The following is an 18,777-nucleotide window of genomic DNA, read 5'->3' as shown; positions in this document are numbered from 1 at the left end:
TTCATTAAAAACAAATCAAATCTATCAAGTTTGCGCTTACACGAGCTAATCAAATTTTCAGTTTCGGTCAGAAATATGTTTGTTTCTTTCTAAATGTCTTTTATTTCTTTACTGGTTACTGTTACTGTCCATGTATACTTTTTATATCATCTTATTTAAAAAAAAAAAAAAGACACATGAGACACAACATTTGAATCCCGCTTGTTGCAAGGTGTTTTCGACTCTGATCTTAGCTACTGGAGATAGTCAACTTTCTTGCTTCTATGACCATTTAAGCTTTACATATATGATATAGTCAACGAGTGCTGAAAGTTGAATTAAAAATCGACACGCAATCAATCATACTCATTGAAAAGTATTCGGGGAAAATGAGGATTATCTAATTTGTACCGTGTTTCGTCGCCCTGCATTATGCGTCCGATACCTACATGAAGTATACATTGTGTATAAGTTTTCTCTTTTAAGTTTCTTTATTTGAAATTAAGAAAATAGCATATCTTACGTTTTGGTCCTCAGGATTTCTTGTTACTTCATATATTTTTTGACTGATTAAATCTTTGTTTGGTTCTTCGGCTAAAAATTTCATCTCTCCTGCTACTCTTGCAGCTACATCCTTAAAGAAAAACAATTTTGTCATCTAATATTATCCATAATGAGATACTATCATCTTTATAAATCTCTTATATTAATGATATCAGTTATAAATTTTTGATACGGAAAAACGTAATTGTTAACGTCCCGAGTGCAATAAAAGAATTTCAGGATGAGAACAGTTTAATTTGTTAAGAATATTCATAAGAAAGCTGGTTTATAATACAGAGACACACAATAAGAAAATGTAGTGACGTAGTGTAGAAATATCACATAATGGTGACTCTTTTTTGCTCTTATTTGTTAAATACTGGAATTTTGTTAGAGCTTAACCGGAAAATTTCGATGTTAAGAAAGAAATACAATAAATGTTTCGAGAATCTTATTTATCCTACGAAAGGAATTATTATAATAGAAATGGAAAATAGTAATTTTGCTTCAATTATCATGAGCTATATGTGATTCTCTTTTGTATTTATTTTGTATTTGTTTTGCATTGGAATACATTTTTAACACGCGATTTATTAATCGTTCAATGTTTCTTGTGCTGTAAAGCTCATGCTTTTCGAGACAATGCTTTCACTTTAAGTGAACTAACTCGATACTTTAACCAAATGTATTTTTGAGGAAATATTAAATAAATGTGTCTGGTCATACCTGCACACAAGTGTTAGATATTAATAGAATGTTCGGACGATTCCGCATTAATTGATAATTGAATTTGTCGAATTGCAACGTAATATTTCCCATAGAAAGTAACGGAAAGTTAGTGTGCAGTATCATGCAACTACTTTCTTATTGTGAGGTAAATATCTGACTTTATCGGCAAAATGTTCATTTTCCACTTATTTCATTTTTCCATTTAAAACTCAACGTTGGTATATGTTTTACTGAATTTTTCAAGTGACGAGATTCTTTTCTTTATTAACATATCGAATACAGAATACAGTGGAATAAACTTACAAGAAGTTGTGACATCCGAATCAAACGATACATCTCACTTATTGATATCACTTTTCCTTTCGTCTCTTTCGCTGCTTGTTCCATAATCTTTAAGAAAAGTCATAACTGCATTTAAATTTACAGTAGTGTTTTAGTATTTTTTACTATGTCAAAGAACTGGTATGTGCTCTCTAAGTATTTAAATTAACCAAACGTTTATGATATACCGCAACAAAGTACTTTTTTAAATAGACGAACAAAAACGTTGACTACAGACGACACATTGAGACTAGATAATTGAGCTCTTTTTGCAATCTTAGTTTTTCACAATTGCAATATTAAACATTTTAACATTCATTAAACTAAATAATAAATATAAAAAATCCCTTTGCAGTAGTGGTGTTTTCAAATTGTGATATAACCTTAACGGAAAAGATAGGAATAACAGTTCCTCAACGATTACAGAAGATTTTATATTTTCAAATATTTGAACCTCGAGCATTACTGACGAGATATTTATTTTCGAAATTCGCATTTAAAATTGTATACAGTTACTGTATTTTGGTATGACCAGCCGAGGACGTTACTTGCAACCTGTTACATACTCATATAGAAAGCTAAGTGAAAAGAAGAAACTGAGTATCCTCCAAAAAAGCTGAACATTACCAAAATCTCAATTTTAAGCTCTAAATTTCAAATATTTAAATAAAACAATGCTTTGGGGAATACCTGTGTGTACTTGATTATACATGACTGATTTTTGCATGATTCTTACGGAATAACAGTACTGTAGTTGAAGAGTTGGCACCGTCAAATCAAAGCACAATTGACGGTGGCAACTCTTCAACTTCAGTAATGCATTACACAAAGACAAAATATGATAAAACTTGAAAAAATGTTTAAATTTGACAAATAGAAAAAAATCCGCGAAACTTCATGAATGATTTTGGCACAAAGTCGTCATAGCTAAACGTGACGTCATACAAACGAATACTTACAAACTGGAGGTTATTACGTTATCTGTACGCTTCAAATTCGGATAAAATTACATTAAAACGGTCAATTCGAGGTAGGTGTTGTTTTATTTTCGATAATATTTTTCAAATTTTTCGCGCACAAGATTGTTTTGTTAGTGCATAATTGAATAAAGTGTAAAACAATCCTTTAATCTCTTATTAAAGATTTTTCTTCAATTAAGGACCCGTTTTTGCGCTGCAAACACACAAATGTAAACTGTGCTCATGTCTAGAACGTTGCGCAGTACTTTGCGTACTGACAAACAAGATATAACAAAATATTATTTGTGTTGTCGATGTGTTCTAAACGTTTTGTTATATCGATACTAGGCAATTTTGATGGCCTTATATGAGGACGTAACTTAATCGGGATACCAAAATATTACCGGAGCGCAACACAAAACAGATTCCTGTGGCAAACAGAAATTCATACCATTCAATAAATATGTAGACAAATCATAAGATTATGGCAAAGAATGCAAACTGATCCTGACAGGTTGTACTAGTGGTTGAATGGCGTAACAAAGTCACCTAAGGACACACTGGAACTATACCGGGGATTTCAAAATAAGAAATAATAGTACACTTACCTACATTCTTAGAAAATAAACTGTAATCAATTATATAAATTGAAAACATATCAAGTCAGTCTTCAACTATTGAGAATTGATTGGGTTTCTTTTACCCACCTTATTAGTGAAATAAAATTATTTACTCACAACGCTTAATTGTTGTTCTCCAAGTTGAACATAGTACACCTTAATTGAATGTTCCGCTATTGTTCTTATTACACTGAAAACCTCCGAATCAGTCTGAAAATAAAATAAAAACTTTATTAGCTTTTCGGCAAAATCCATCATCCGGGATAAGGTACAGGTACTTTCTGTATCAAACTAACAAATGTAACAGTTTTCAATAGTATGTATAATTTGAAAAAAAAAGAAGAAAAAAACAAATACATCATATTCATGAAAAGCGTTAGGTTTGATATGTGTGCATTGATTTGTAGGCACTTTATCATTTTCTATCATAGCATTTTTCAATATAAAAAAGGAACCAAAAGAGACATGATAGACTTTAGAGGCAAAAGAGTTTTTAAGTGCCTGTACCAAGTGTGGAATATGACAGTTGTTATCCATGTTCTTAAATACTATTATATACCTATATGGAGTAATTTTCTTTCAGAACGACAGGTCATTCTTTTTCAGAATCAACCCGGACGATACCATGTTTCAATGAAATATGCTACAAGGCATAAAATAATGACCTGTGTGAGGTCATTATTTTCTTTGATAAAAATGCAATCTATAATTTACTTCAAAATTTTATTCGTCTGATAGTTTTCCTAAGATTTTTTTCTCGCTTTTGTTTTTAATAGAGTGATATTGACGGATTGAATTCTTTAGGTAACATCGTTTCAAACTATGTGATAAGAATAAAAATAAAAAATGAACATACTTTGAAAACAAAATTGTTGTTAACAGGACCTGAAAAGTTTTTTTTAACCATGGCGTTGTCGGTTTATTTTCGATCTTTGAGTTTGACTGTCCTTCTCGTACCTTTCGACCCTCTTTTATAAATTTTCAGAATGAAATTATGAATTATATCGCCGGTATTTTTTGTTCCCGATACCAGCTCATGCAGCTATGCATGAAAGTTTTCTGATAAATGGTATGAAGAATATTATAACTTCCTCTTGCAACTTTTATTTCACGAGACCTTTATAGTATTACACATTTTATAATGCCTTTGGTTTTATACATTTCCATACTTTATGGAATTTGTTAGTCGTTTACTGGTATGTTTTGCGAAATAGTTGTTCGTGTATCATCATGACAACACAAATGGAAAAATTGAAAACTGAGATAGCATGACATATGATTTTAAAATACATTACGGCTATCAGTTCTTTGTCTGAGGAAGTGCCATCGGTGAACATTATCATGTGTCCTTGAACTGTGACCTCTCCCGAACTTGTAGTTGTCCCTGGAGTATAAAAGGTGAAATCAGACAATTAAACAGGGACAATCATAACTCATTGATTTTGCGGGTTCATTTCAAAATAGATAAGTAGTCATTACATCGTGTATTATTAAATACTTTTAATTTAATATATAAACAATAAAGGCAACAGTAGTATACCTCTGTTCAAAAGTCATAAATCGATTGAGAGAAATCAGATCTGGTAACAAACTAAAACCAAATGAATTTATGAAAAATGGGTATACTTCCATGAAAGAACAACCTAACTCACACATGACAAGTGATAAAGTATTATATAAAGTGTACAATAATTGCCATGTGTCTATTATATGTCAACCTCCTACGATGGGTTTCACATGTGCAGTAGCATATGTTTACCCGTACGAAGCACCTAATATCACCACCATTGTTGTGGGGTTCGTGTTGCTTAGTATTCAGATTCTATGTTGTTTGTCTGTTGATCTTTTTCGTTTTAGGCATGGTGTTGTCAGTTTATTTACAAACAACGGTATATTGCTGGGTCTTCCAAGTGCTCCACGAAACCTTTTTCTAAATTATTTTATCAGCAATCAAAGACGGGCTTCAAAGTTTGAAACTGCCTATTCTAGAGGTGGCGTGAATCAGATGTGGTTCCTTAAAAATTCCAAAGATCTTTTAGAGTACATACAATCTAACTCTCTTTCATCTTGTAACAGTATTAAAACATTTGACTTTTCTACTCTTTACACAAGTATTCCACATTCCAAACTAAAAGACAAATTGAAAGAGTTGGTATTACTTTGCTTCATAAAAAAGAATGGCCAACGTAGATACAAGTATCTTGTCTTAGGGAGGGATAAACCATACTTTGTAAAGAATCACTCTGATTCAAACAAAAAATTCTCTGAAACCGATATTATCAAGATGCTTGATTTTCAACAGACTGTCAGCATCCCAATGGGAACAAACTGTGCCCCTCTACTTGCCGACTTGTTTCTTTATTATTATGAGGCTGACGTCATGCAGGAACTTCTTAGGAAGAAAGATAAGAAGTTAGCAATATCCTTTAACTCTACTTTCCGCTATATAGATGACGTTCTTTCACTAAACAATTCAAAATTTTCTGACTATGTGGAACGCATCTATCCCATCGAATTAGAGATAAAGGATACTACAGATACAGTTAAGTCGGCTTCATATCTTGACTTACATCAAGAAATTGACAATGTGGGTCGGTTGAAAACAAAACTTTACGACAAAAGAGATGATTTCAGCTTTCCAATTGTGAACTTTCCATTTCTAAGTAGCAACATTCCAGCAGCACCTGCATACGGGGTATGTATCTCCCAACTGATACGATATTCCCGTGCTTGAATTTCTAATCATGATTTTCTTGATAGAGAGTTACTGCTCACAAGGAAGCTATTAAACCAAGAGTTCCAAATGGTGAAGTTGAAATCATCCCTTCGTAAATTTTACGGACGCCATCACGAGTTGGTTGACCGTTATTGAATAACCGTTTCACAAATGATATTGGATATGTTCCTTACGTCGTAACTACAATCCCCTTCCCTTTCATGAATGTGACCTTGCGAATTAGACTATTTATAGGATTTGTAATCACATAAGCAACACGACGGGTGCCACATGTGGAGCAGGATCTGCTTACTCTTCCGGAGCACATGAGATCACCCCTAGTTTTTGATGGGGTTCGTGTTGTTTATTCTTCAGTTTTCTATGTTGTGTCATGTGTACTACTGTTTTTCTGTTTGTCTTTTTCATTTTTAGCCATGGCGTTGTCAGTTTGTTTTAGAGTGAGTTTGAATGTCCCTTTGGTATCTTTCGTCCCTCTTTTATTTACGCTATTTCAGTTTGAATTTTCATTTGGTATCTTTCGTCTCTCATAATCGTCTGAGAGTCAAATGCATTTTTTTTTTGACAGATTAAGGAAAAAATTAAAAAGATAGGCGATCAACTATAAATAAATAACAATAAACATTAAGGTGTGAAAAGGACATAGAACTAGCATGTAATCATGTACAGGGGCTACACAAGTCTTTTAACTTTATGTATCTTGGAATATCAAAACTGCATTATGATGCAGATGTTTATAAATACTTGAATTACCAGCTAGAACTGTAGCCATTCCCATTAAAAGTCCCCCTACTATTGGAGCTTCTCCTTCTGGTTCCAATTCGTCTGTAAGAAAAAGAGAATTTCGTTATTAATAAATGACAATTTGGTAAAGAAAACTGCTAAAAAAAAGTGTTAATTCCCGAAGAATTTATTGCATATCAAAGCAGATTTCAGTATTTCAATTTAAATTATAATCGACATTATCACAGTTTCATGCGAAGAAATCAATATACCTAAATCTTGGTAAAATACTTAAATGAAATTGATGGAAAATGTAGCAAGTATAATTATCTAAACGCCTTTGAAATTCAAGAAGGTTTCCAAATGTTGATTTATGTTTTAATCATGACAGGAAACGGATACAGAGTGATTTGGCGAAATGACACATTTACTCGGTTGCAATATTTGAATCTAGCTTTAGTGAACCGTTACAGAGAAATCTAAAATAAAGAAAAAAATAATTATACATTTGTATTTACATAGTATAATAGATCACATTTATTCATTCAGTGTATGTTCACTTATATAAAAAAGAAGATGTGGTATGATTGCCAATGTTTATGTTTATATTTTCTTATGATTGAGTAAAGCCATTTCAATTGATATTTTGTAGTGTGTCTTTTTATGTTGTGATCCTACACTTTTATTTCAGATAAGAGTGAAGATTGGTACATATCAAAACGTTAAAACCCGTTTGATTGGTTTAACAATGATTATATATGGATCCTTAATAACTTGCTCTCCGGTGTGAGCCAAGGATCCGTGTTGAAGACCGTACTTAGACCTATAATGGTATACTTTTACAAATTGTGACTTAGATGCAGAATTGTCTCATTGGCACTCATATCACATCTTTTTTGTCGATTATATTTAATTTTCATCCTTAGTGATAATAAAACACCAGATTACATATACTAAATCAGAAAAAAACAACTTCAGAACTGAAGATATATTTACCTATTAAGCTGAGCAGTAGATCGTAGTCACTTGTATGCTCGTGTAACAATCTACTCCGTCCACAAAACACAGCTACTCCGACATTTTCTACTATTCCTTTTGTTCTCTGAATCTGTTTGACACCTTCGAATGTAAATACATATAGTAATACTTAGGTTGCCGTTCAACATGCTATCACATTTACATATATAAAACTGCAAACTATTACCAACAGAAGGGTTTTTATGCAATAAATTATTTACAATTGAATGCAAAGGACTTATATCTCAAATGTTTCACAGTCCCAACTCAGTAGACTGTATCGATATCTTAGTACCGTTCTTGCTTAAGGTGTATGATTGTGAGTTTGGTCAACAATTTCAATCTGTATTTATTCATTTCCAGAGGTTAACTTCCTTAACGAAAGATGAAAGACCTTGAACATTGAAACAGTATTTGCCAATTTTCAACACGTGGAATTTAATAATAAGACAGTAGCCCGATTTCACTTACGAACTGTAACAAGTTAACTACAGCATCAAAATTCTGATTTAGGGTGACGATCGGTCAAGTAGATAAGAGGTTTGTTTTATGAACATATAACGTCATAATTAATCATGTAAAATTGATCGCCTGGCGTTAATCAATTATTAACCTATTACTCCATTAAAATCCATATTCGTAATGTCATAGAACACAGGTAACTAGACACGCATGACGGTAAATGAATTTGAACAATCTAAGAAGGAGATAATTAACCATTTGACCACTTGATCTAACTCCGTCAATCAAAGAATTTAACTCACTTACTTACCCTAACTTTATGCTATGATTTAGCCTTGTTAGCGTTAGAATATACCTTCAACATATCTTTTTGCAGCTGATTTCATGGATACGAATTTATCTCCTCTCATATGTTCACATGCATCTAGTACTAGGGTAACATCGTGGCCATGCCATCCTCGCTGAACCACACCTGAATTTACCCTGATGCCGGCTGAAAATGAGCAAATAATCTGTTTCAGGATTGTTTTATTAAGATGATACCAAACATCTACCCTTATATTAAGCTGGTTTGTTTAATTTTCGTAAAATTTATACAAAACATTTACTTTGACCCTTTGACAAAAAAAAAAAAATTAAATAAAAATTGTTTCTCACACGGAAAATTTCATTGGATATATACCAGTTTGACTATCACTAACTTTCATCCTTAAGAAGCTTGATTTTTTCTTAATTTAACAATGAAATATGATAAATACGTTTAGCTGATTTTTATTCCTGTTATGTATCACCTTAATGTTATCGTACAGCACATCTTTGGACAGTTATCTCTCAAACAGACTGATACATCGCTTCATGTCTGAATGTTAACTCAAATTTATTTTAGTTAAATATCTTTTGTTTTACACTTACCTTCTATAGTAATTTGTTCAGTATATCTACGCCAGTCATCAATCGTTCCTTTTCTACTATCACCTGGTAAGACAATAAACAAGAATGTGTTCAAAGTACACGATGCCCCACTCGCAGTATCATTTCCATGTTTAATGGATTGTGAAATTTGGTAAAAAAATCTAATTTGGCATTAAAATTAGGAATATCATACCATAGGAAACATGTGTATTAAGTTTCAAGTTGATTGTAATTCAGCTTCATCAAAAACTACTTTGACCAAAAACTTTAACCTGAAGCGGGACAGACAGACAAACGAACGCACGGAAACACGAACGGATGGACGAACGGGCGGACGAACGAACGAACGAACGGACGGACGCACTAACCAGAAAACATAATGTCCCTTGCTATCGTAGGTGGGACATAACAATTCGATTCAAATCATCAGATTAACACAATACAGTTTCATTTATAGGAAGGAGTATCGCAAATATTGTCCAAAGGAGATATGTAAAATATACATTTCACTGTTGAGGTTTTAAAGATATTTAAATCAATTTGACGTATATTTGCAACTGAATATTAGAAAATTATATTTTTCCTACAAACTTTTTTTCACAATTATCTGGCATCAAACATTATCATTTACCAATTCCATCCTTATGTTGTTCTCCATCTTCAAATATATCGGAAGCCTCATATTCATACCTGTAAAAAATATATGTATAGAGACGTTTAAAACTATCATGCCTTACATAAAGCATAATACCAAAGGCAATGGCCACAGTTGAATATACGGTTACTCTTCTGATTTGGCGGCGAATGTTTTAAAAATGTTTTCGATTGATTTTCGATTATTTATGGAAATAAACTCATCATAGATACCAGGACTAAATTTTGTACATACGCCAGACGCGTGTTTCGTCTACCATAGACTCATCAGTGACGCTCGAATCCAAAAATGTTAAAAAGGCCAAATAAAGTACGAAGTTGAAGAGCATTAAGGACCAAAATTCCTAAAAGTTATGCCAAATACAGCTAAGGTAATCTATGCCTGAGGTAGAAAAGCCTTATTTTTTTCAAAAATTCAAAATTTTGTAAACAGTTAATTTCTAAATATAACCACATCAATGATAATTCATGTCAGCACAAAAAGTGCTGACTACTGGGCGGGTGATACCCTCGGGGAAATAAATCTCCACCAGCAACTGTCAATTCTCCTAGCTCTCAATCTTTATTGTATGCTTTGTGGTTGTGTTTGTATTGCTCAGTCTTTATGTTATAATAATTTAAATAATTTTTTATCTATGTTATTTTCCTGTTATTCTTGCATGTGTTATCGCTATTATTTTAATATATGAGCTGCGTCGGATAGAAATCGACCTTATGCAAGTGCAAGTACACAGATACATGTATGAGACTTTGATCTATTTTGGAATAATAAAGATATAAATAATGCATTTCGATCCGTTTTAAGGGTTGTCTTCTTATGAAAACCTGCTTTTCGTACAATTCTGTAGAAATTATGTCAACCCAAAATAGGTAAACAGAGGTATTGTTATTCGTTTGCATAAGGTCCATTTCTATTTGTCACAGCTCATATTTTGTTTCAATATTTGATCTTTCTCTTTTTCCTTAGTTTTGGTTTCTCTATTTTTTTTCTGGTCCTTGTTTATGAGTTGTTTACACTGTATAAAAGTGATGATATTTTAGAATTCTTTCGCGTTATGTCTTTGAATACCTGTGATCTCCCATTGTAGGTTGTTCCAAATGAGTTGACTTGATGTTATTTAATGGCGGTACTTCTTCAGTGATTCCGTCAACAGATGCAATAAACAAACCGTCGTAGCATGTTTGGTCGGTAAGTAATCTTACACGATTGTCAAACATCAGATTTGTACGTGAGGTCTTCAAACCAAAGTTGTTCTTTAATGTTTTTGATGCATCGCAACTTGTAGATTTAACTCCCCTTTCTGTTTCTAATGTATTAAATGGCACCCCTGGACTGTTTTCTACGTTCTCATCACTTGTATCGCTGTTGTCGTCGATATGATTCCCATGTCTTGGCACAGGATCGTGTGACTCCATTCTGTTCAAATTGCTGGTTTTATTTGTAGGAATATTTGCTGGAAACCATATATTGTTTGATGGAACCTGCATCTGACATGAATACATTTGATATTGCTCATCATTGTTGAATACATGTTTAGCCGTCGCAGTTTTATTTTTCACATCCAATGGATTTTGAGCATTGGAAGACTTTGGATTTCCAATAGCGTTTAAATCACACTGAACTTCAGGTGGTGACTTTTTATAAGCTTCTATAGCAATTGCCGGGATTTTTTCATCAACAGAGGCTAAAATATCACGTTTTTGACTGAAACTGTATGCCGAAGAGCAAATGTTTCTTTCTGTAGATTCTTCTGAACTTAAATCGTTGGAACTAAGCTGACCGTTTAAGTCAGTTATAGATCCAGGTTCAAAATGTTTAATTCGTGATGATTTTTTGGAATTAGGTGATTGCTTGTTTGTTCCAACATTGGTTTTGCTTTTAGTTCCTGTGTCACCATGTAATTTGTTTACTTTCTTAACCAATTTTCCAAGTATACTTTTAATTTCGTCAATATTAATTCCTTGCTGTGAATACTGCCCTTCAAGGGCATTGATGCGTTCCTCAAATTCTGAAATATATTGTGCAGTTATATGTGAGACAATATCTGAAAAAGTCTAATTTCCATATCCCGCATTTCACCAGCAATTATTTTTTTATTCAGGCATCTTTTTGGAAAATTTTAAGTTTCAGTATTAACTCGAGTATATAATGCACCAACTTCAACCAATAAAACATTCTTTTTAATATTTCATCTAATGAAATATTATAATTTAAATGGTCACCCCTCCCCCCCCCCCAAAAAAAAAAATCATGTTGTCCCCTGTTATTTTCTGAAAATTAAATCATTCAAAGAATATCTAAATTAAGTAAACAGCCTTCCGATTTTCACAAATCTGATAGATTATATAATATACTTCCCCATTACTGGTCTTATTTTGTTATAACTAAAGCATGTTTGAAAATTTTGCATTTTTAAGGATCTTTTGAAGGTTGTCCCTAGGGGTACTTTCCCTCCTGTTACCGCTTGGTTTTTTTCCACCTGTGGACACGTTTGAAAGACCAAAAATTTATTTCTTTTAATGTAATGTGAAGAGCATCATTTCCTGAATGTATGAATCCATTTGTTTAGGTGAATAGCAGCCAGTTTAAAAAAACTGAACTCCTAAAGATCAGAATTTGGAGAAAAATTTTGTTGTTGTTCTCTCCTATTACAGCCTTTTTGTGTACCTTCTGAGAATATTTCATTGTCCGCACTATAACAGTACATGTGTTTTTATAGTATCTTATAAAATTGATATGTAGATGAAAGTAAACTTCTACACAATTCGAGTAATGAACAAAAACTTCTGCATATGTTACCTGATAATAAGTAACAGCATAACCATAATCAGTAACAGAAAGGATGTTCAAGACAATTTCAATGATGAATCAAAAAGTTAATCTACTATATGTCAACCATTTCATTTAATATAAGTTATCATCACCATATTAAATAAATTTCAAAGTAATATACAGTATATTGAATGAAAAAAAAGGTTTTTTGCTTTTGATAACAGCAGAGAATATTGTGCAATTCTGGTATAGTAGATAGTAACAGAAAGGAATTTATTTTAGAATTTTTCATTACCAAGGCAGATTTTTCATCTGGCAAATACAGTTTCAAAGGATAAATGACATTGTTTGCTGTTATCTTCCAATTGTGACCAATCTTAACTGATTCATTTTTCTTCAACTATAAAATAAAGCTTTTTTTTGAGAAAAAAATCCTTTCTGTTACCAACTCTGTCCTGTTACCGTTGTCCTGTTACTCAAGATTATTTCATGTTACCGACATCTCTGACTATATTTTAGTATATTTCTAAACCTTTTGTATTACAAATGCTTAAATCAATAATTGACATTTACTAAACTATTGCAGGATATACTAGTAAACCACAAATAGTGTCTTAAACTTATTCCTTATTCTCTTTAGAAACTTTTTAAAATTGATTCATTTTGGTAACAGGAAAGAACTAGAATTATTTTTTACCATTTTTGAAATAGCAATTGTTACCACATTTAACAATTTTTGAATTACAGACAACAGTTCCTAGATCCCCAATGTGTGTTCTTCGATTTGTGCTGTTATATTACCAGGTCTAAAGACTTTTTTTTTCTTATTGCCAAAATTTGACTTTTTCAGTTATGGTCTCATATCTACTATCTATGAAACTCTATCAGCTAACAACTTGCAAAAATATTAACTTTTCGTGTAGTTTAAAGATAATGTGTACACCAACGAATTACTGTGTGAAAAAAAATTAATATCATTCGATCGGATCAATATGAACAAATTGTTAACGGAGGTATTTGTTAAATACAACCATGACAGATTTCTTTATCACTGTTCGCTTAAAAAACAGCACAACATCGACTTTAAATGTTGTTGTAGATAAGAAGATCAAAATAATTTATTCATTTATTTCTAACTTCCGGTTGATTTTCATACTTTTTTTTAATACTTACTTTCATCTCTTTGACTTCTCAAACATGACAGGTTCTGGCTCCTTAAAGAAATAATTCATAAGTGTCTATTATTCAAATGTAAATCCAAATGTTAAATAGTTGCACATAACATTCTTTTGTGAATTATAATGATTAAGATTGTTACACAATGTTGACTACAAATTTTCGACTTTTTTACCTATTATGTTAGATGGAGTTGCTCACACATTGTTCACCCCTAGTTTTTAGTGGGGTTCGTGTTGGTTATTCTATAGTTTTCTATGTTGTGTCATGTGTACTATTGTTGTCTGTTTGTCCTTTTCATTTTTAGCCATGGGGTTGTCAGTTTATTTGCGATTTATGAGTTTGACTGTCCCTCTGATATCTTTCGTCCCTCTTTTGTTGTCAATATAATGGCATTTTATGCGACTGTCATTGAAAATACATATAGCAAGTCAGGAATAATGATTGAACTTTTGATTTGGCAATTTGTTTATGTAATTTTCCCTAAAGTTCGATATTTTGTTATTATAGCAAATTTTATACTGTACCTATTTTTAATTTGAACATATGCATTTGATTGACCATAGTTTTTAATACAACAGTTGATGTCATGTGACAACAACAATCTAGAACTTTTTCGGGGATGGAATCGGTCAACAGGAACGAGTCGGTAACTTTCAAATACATCTTGCCTCTGGTCATATTCTGAATTTGAGTTATGTAATGATGCATTTTATAATTTTGTGTGTCGTCAAAATGTGCAACTTTATATGATCTAATATGAAAAATATGTCAAATCAATGTGTGATATTCCTGCTTGTTAAAGGCTATACTGCTATCATCCTGGCTTGGTACAGGGCATAAACATGCACGAGTTTTGGCCTTTTTGTTAACTTTTGTTTGTGTGTTTCAACACCACAGTCTGCAACCTTATCTATATAATGACGGCGTTACTTTATTGATGGAGGAAGCATTCCTTCGCACCATCTCTTGTATTGATTCTGATGAGGCGTACGTCACTAATAAGTTTTTTTCGGGGGGAGATTTTAAGAATCTAGGATAATCTTTGAAATTCCCGTTCCTCTATATAGACAATTTTACCTCATTGATTGATTCAAAGTTGACTATGTTGAACGCATTCATCCTATCAAACTTGCAAAAAAGAATATAACATTCAGTTAAATCTGATTTATATCTTGACTTACATCTAGCAATTGACAACATAGTTTTACGACAAAACAGACGATTCAAGCTTTCCAATTCTATGTAGCAATATGTTAGCAATGCCTTCATTGGCAGTATATATCACCTAATTAACCCGGTATTCTAGAGTTTGCATGATGATGTTCTCGAAAGGGGATGGCTAGTGACAAGGCAGCCATTGGAACCAAATGTTCCAGTGCTGAGGTTGAAGTCATCCCTTTAAGTTTAGGGACGTCATCATGAGTTGGTTGACAAGAATGGAATATCTGAAGCACAGCTCTCAAAAACATGTTCCAGTGATAGTTAACTCGATCCCGTCATCTTCCTCACGATTTTACCCAATAAGACTTATCACCGATTATGTACGTATTATGAACAACAAACACATGTTGATTAGGATGCAATTACCCTTGCATAGCACTAAAAAATCAGATTCCGATTTTTATTTGGGTTCTTGTGATCAGTTCTCAAGTTAGTATTTTTAAGACAGCTTGTTGTTTTGTCTTTAAAAAAAATGCCTTGCTTTTTCTACCATCTATGAATATTAGTTTGTGCCTTAATTCAATCAAATGAATAAAAATAAAAGTGCTTACTCAATACAAGATAGTCGTTGTCGAAAATCTATCTCCTTCTGTTTGAACTGAAGAATCGACTGGTTTATTGTTATTAGCTGAAATTAAATACAAAATGCATATAATAAATCATTTCAATTTATCATAAATTCTGCTTTGCATAACATTGACGCTTTATTCTAAGCACAGCACCGCCTAAACAATTGCAGATGACTATAATGGCCTTTCTTTCTATAGAAAAGTAAGTGTTAACAAAACTTTAGAAAGTGGTCATTATTTTTATTTTGTATCTTATCTTTTTTTATTTATATCATATAGCTACTAAAAGAAAGTCATTTTTATTTTTTTTTATTTTTTTTTGTGTGTTCTTATTCCACGATCGATATTTTTCAATTAAGCGCCTCAATTGTTGATAATACGAATTTTTGTATTAGTACAAATCTATAAACATAACAAAATTTAAAACCGAGATGATTAATCAATGGGAAATTAAATATACGGGTGATATCTAGAAATGATATGAGAGCTGATATTGGATTGTTTCTAAACTCAGGACCATTAAGATGTTGACACAATGTAAAAAAAAAAGAACGAAAATTACCGAAAACAGTTAAGTCGTGTTTTTTTGGTATCATTGATGTTCATTGTTACTTTTCTTTCATTTAATAAGATTTAATAACAAGGACATTATCTAACTTTACGATTACAGGTCCTAGTAACCTCTTCGTCATTAATTTTATTTATTTCTAGTTGTTATCTTACAGTTATACAATCAAGGAATGAGAATATGTATAAATTGGGATGTAAAATAAAACGTTTTCAATGTGAAACTTAAAATGCTCACTTTGTCGGAGATCCTTTTTGTAAGTTTTAATGAAATGTAGATAAGGACAGATAGTCAAGAACTTAAACAAAGGCTTTTTTTCAGAAAATAACTATTAACACTTTTTTTTTATTTCAAATAAAAGGGTAGGGTTCAACGTCACATTTTTAGCAAAGTCTGAAAACATAACTATTATTAAGACAGAAAATCATATTGAAGATCTTTTCAGATCACTTTTCAGTGACGCTCGAATAAACAAAGTAAACAGGCCAAATAAAGTATGATATCGAAGAGCATTAACGACCACATATTCGAACAGGTGTTGTCAAAGACCGAAAATGCAATCAATTCTAGCGGTAGAATATCCTGAGTATTTTGATTGATTCAAACTTTTGTAAACAATTAAGTTTCAACATTTCTAAGTAGCAACATTCCAGCAGCACCTGCATACGGGGTATATATATCCCAATTGATACGATATTCCCATGCTTGCATTTCCTATCATGATTTTCTTGATAGAGGTTTGCTGCTCACAAGGAAGTTATTAAACCAAGAATTCCAAATGGTGAAGTTGAAATCATCCCTTCGTAAATTTTACGGACGCCATCACGAGTTGGTTGACCGTTATGGAATAACCGTTTCACAAATGATATCGGATATGTTCCTTACGTCGTAACTACAATCCCCTTCCCTTTCATGAATATGACCTACCGAATTAGACTATTTACCGGATTTGTAATCACATAAGCAACACGACGGGTGCCACATGTGGAGCAGGATCTGCTTACCCTTCCGGAGCACTTGAGATCACCCCTAGTTTTTGGTGGGGTTCGTGTTGTTTATTCTTTAGTTTTCTATGTTGTGTCGTGTGTACTATTGTTGTTCTGTTTGTCTTTTTTATTTTTAGCCATGGCGTTGTCAGTTTGTTTTAGATTTATGAGTTTGACCGTCCCTTTGGTATCTTTCGTCCCTCTTTTTTTAACAGATAATTATGACAATATTAATAATAATGCGACTCAAGTTATGTTTGTTGATTTATTTATATCAATTATCAAAATTTATACGAACTTTACGGAAGCCCTGGAGTGCCATGCAAAAAAACTCGTTTATAACTCGTGCGCACAAGTTGTGTAACTTGTGCGCACAAGATAGTATTTTGTGCGCGCAAGATAGTAACTTGTGCGCACAAGTTGAATTTTTTTTTTTGCATGGCACTCCAGGGCTTCCGTAGAACTTTCTATGGAGACTAAGATAACAATTATCTTATATGTAATACATACATTCTTAGATATTGCTTCCGTTTTTTATCATGCACCTACGTCAGATAGAGAAATAGAGAATTTGACATACGATTTATCATCTTCTATTTATAATCAAGCATACCACACAATAGAGAAATATTTCCTGTCTGTGTACACATACAATGTAAGTCGGGAAATAATTATTAATCATTTTTCGGTTATAAAATTACAGGCTTTTTCCAGATACTTCCGCAAATATACAGGTGATTTTCAATACACTTACTTTTACAGGTCAAATAGATTTTTTTAGATTTCTCTAGAGTTTTAAGATTCTAAATTTTTATAAAGTCATAGTTTGTTATTCCTATATATGCATAAAATTTTTATTTAACAATCCCAAATCAAAAATAGTTAAATAAAGTATCGGTGTTCAAGAAAACCTGTATACTAGTATCTAAAATAAATAGAAATAGAATTGTGTTTATATGCTTAAATTATTTCTTTTCTATTTAATATATATATGTTACCCAAAGATTGAAAGTAATAAGTTAATACTATATAAGGATATGAGAATATGAGAATACTAAAAATAATGCCTCATATCAAAGGTCATCGTTAATTCTAATTTACAGTTAAATAATATGTTTTCACATTTAATTGTTTACAGATTGATTTACCTCTCTTTCCAGATCCGCATCCATATTTCATTTTTGATTATACATTCTCGTATTTCTGTATCATGTCTTAAACTTCAGTAGTTGGTATGTTTATGAGTGACTTTGAATTCAATATGTTACATTTACATTTTTGCAGTAAGTCTAATTCATTCTAACAACTAAATACGAAACACTATACTGAAACAATGTACTTTGATGAACATCAAGTCAAATATTTTTTGTCCATTTATACACCTCAGAATTAAGTCCATAAACTGAAATGAAGAATTTTTCATACGCGCGAAATATTCTATATCATGTATATGTTGGTTGTTTAGTTTTTGTAAACTTATTTTGGTAAAGAAAAGTTCTGCTCGTGTGTAGTTTCGTATTAGTATAGCGTAGCAAACTATACTCAATCATACATATTCCACGAAAAAACGAGTAGTTAACGCGTTTTACGATAGCAAAAACTGAAACCGGAATAAAATACATGTTTTTCCAGTCAATGTTATTTTTTTAATAAAATCCATGAAATAATCGAAGGTTGCAAAAATTACACATAAATTCACAATGTTATAAAAACATCGATTTGCGTGCCAACAGTCACAATAATTGATCATAAAAATAGGCAATAATTTATAATATCGTTCAAACTATACGATAAGGAAATAAAATCTTGTCCTTAATCAATGACGAAA

The 18,777-nt window shown here is 32.0% G+C and overlaps 1 protein-coding gene across 2 annotated transcripts in view; it reads right to left on the bottom strand.

Annotated features, from left to right (window-relative positions):
- Nucleotides 1-18,557, bottom strand: part of LOC139518855 (uncharacterized) — a 36,949-nt gene extending 18,392 nt beyond the window's left edge. The window contains exons 1-13 of one of the 2 annotated variants that reach the window (XM_071310481.1): nt 18,098-18,557; nt 15,378-15,454; nt 13,600-13,640; nt 10,723-11,662; nt 9,631-9,689; nt 9,000-9,062; nt 8,443-8,580; nt 7,605-7,727; nt 6,639-6,710; nt 4,447-4,535; nt 3,269-3,361; nt 1,555-1,641; nt 503-613 (exon numbers count right to left, since the gene is read on the bottom strand). In XM_071310481.1, the coding sequence (XP_071166582.1) occupies nt 503-613; nt 1,555-1,641; nt 3,269-3,361; nt 4,447-4,535; nt 6,639-6,710; nt 7,605-7,727; nt 8,443-8,580; nt 9,000-9,062; nt 9,631-9,689; nt 10,723-11,662; nt 13,600-13,640; nt 15,378-15,454; nt 18,098-18,121 (1,917 nt within the window). In that variant the 5' untranslated portion in view covers nt 18,122-18,557. Of the gene's footprint in view, nt 1-502; nt 614-1,554; nt 1,642-3,268; nt 3,362-4,446; nt 4,536-6,638; nt 6,711-7,604; nt 7,728-8,442; nt 8,581-8,999; nt 9,063-9,630; nt 9,690-10,722; nt 11,663-13,599; nt 13,641-15,377; nt 15,455-17,459; nt 17,578-18,097 lie in introns of those variants that run through there. The other variant, XM_071310482.1, reaches the window with a different exon arrangement.
- Between the last annotated feature and the right edge of the window lie 220 nt (nt 18,558-18,777).

Source organism: Mytilus edulis, chromosome 4 (genome assembly GCF_963676685.1).
Source record: "Mytilus edulis chromosome 4, xbMytEdul2.2, whole genome shotgun sequence".
Lineage (NCBI taxonomy): Eukaryota > Metazoa > Mollusca > Bivalvia > Mytilida > Mytilidae > Mytilus > Mytilus edulis.
This window is presented reverse-complemented; position numbering and strand designations above follow the sequence as displayed.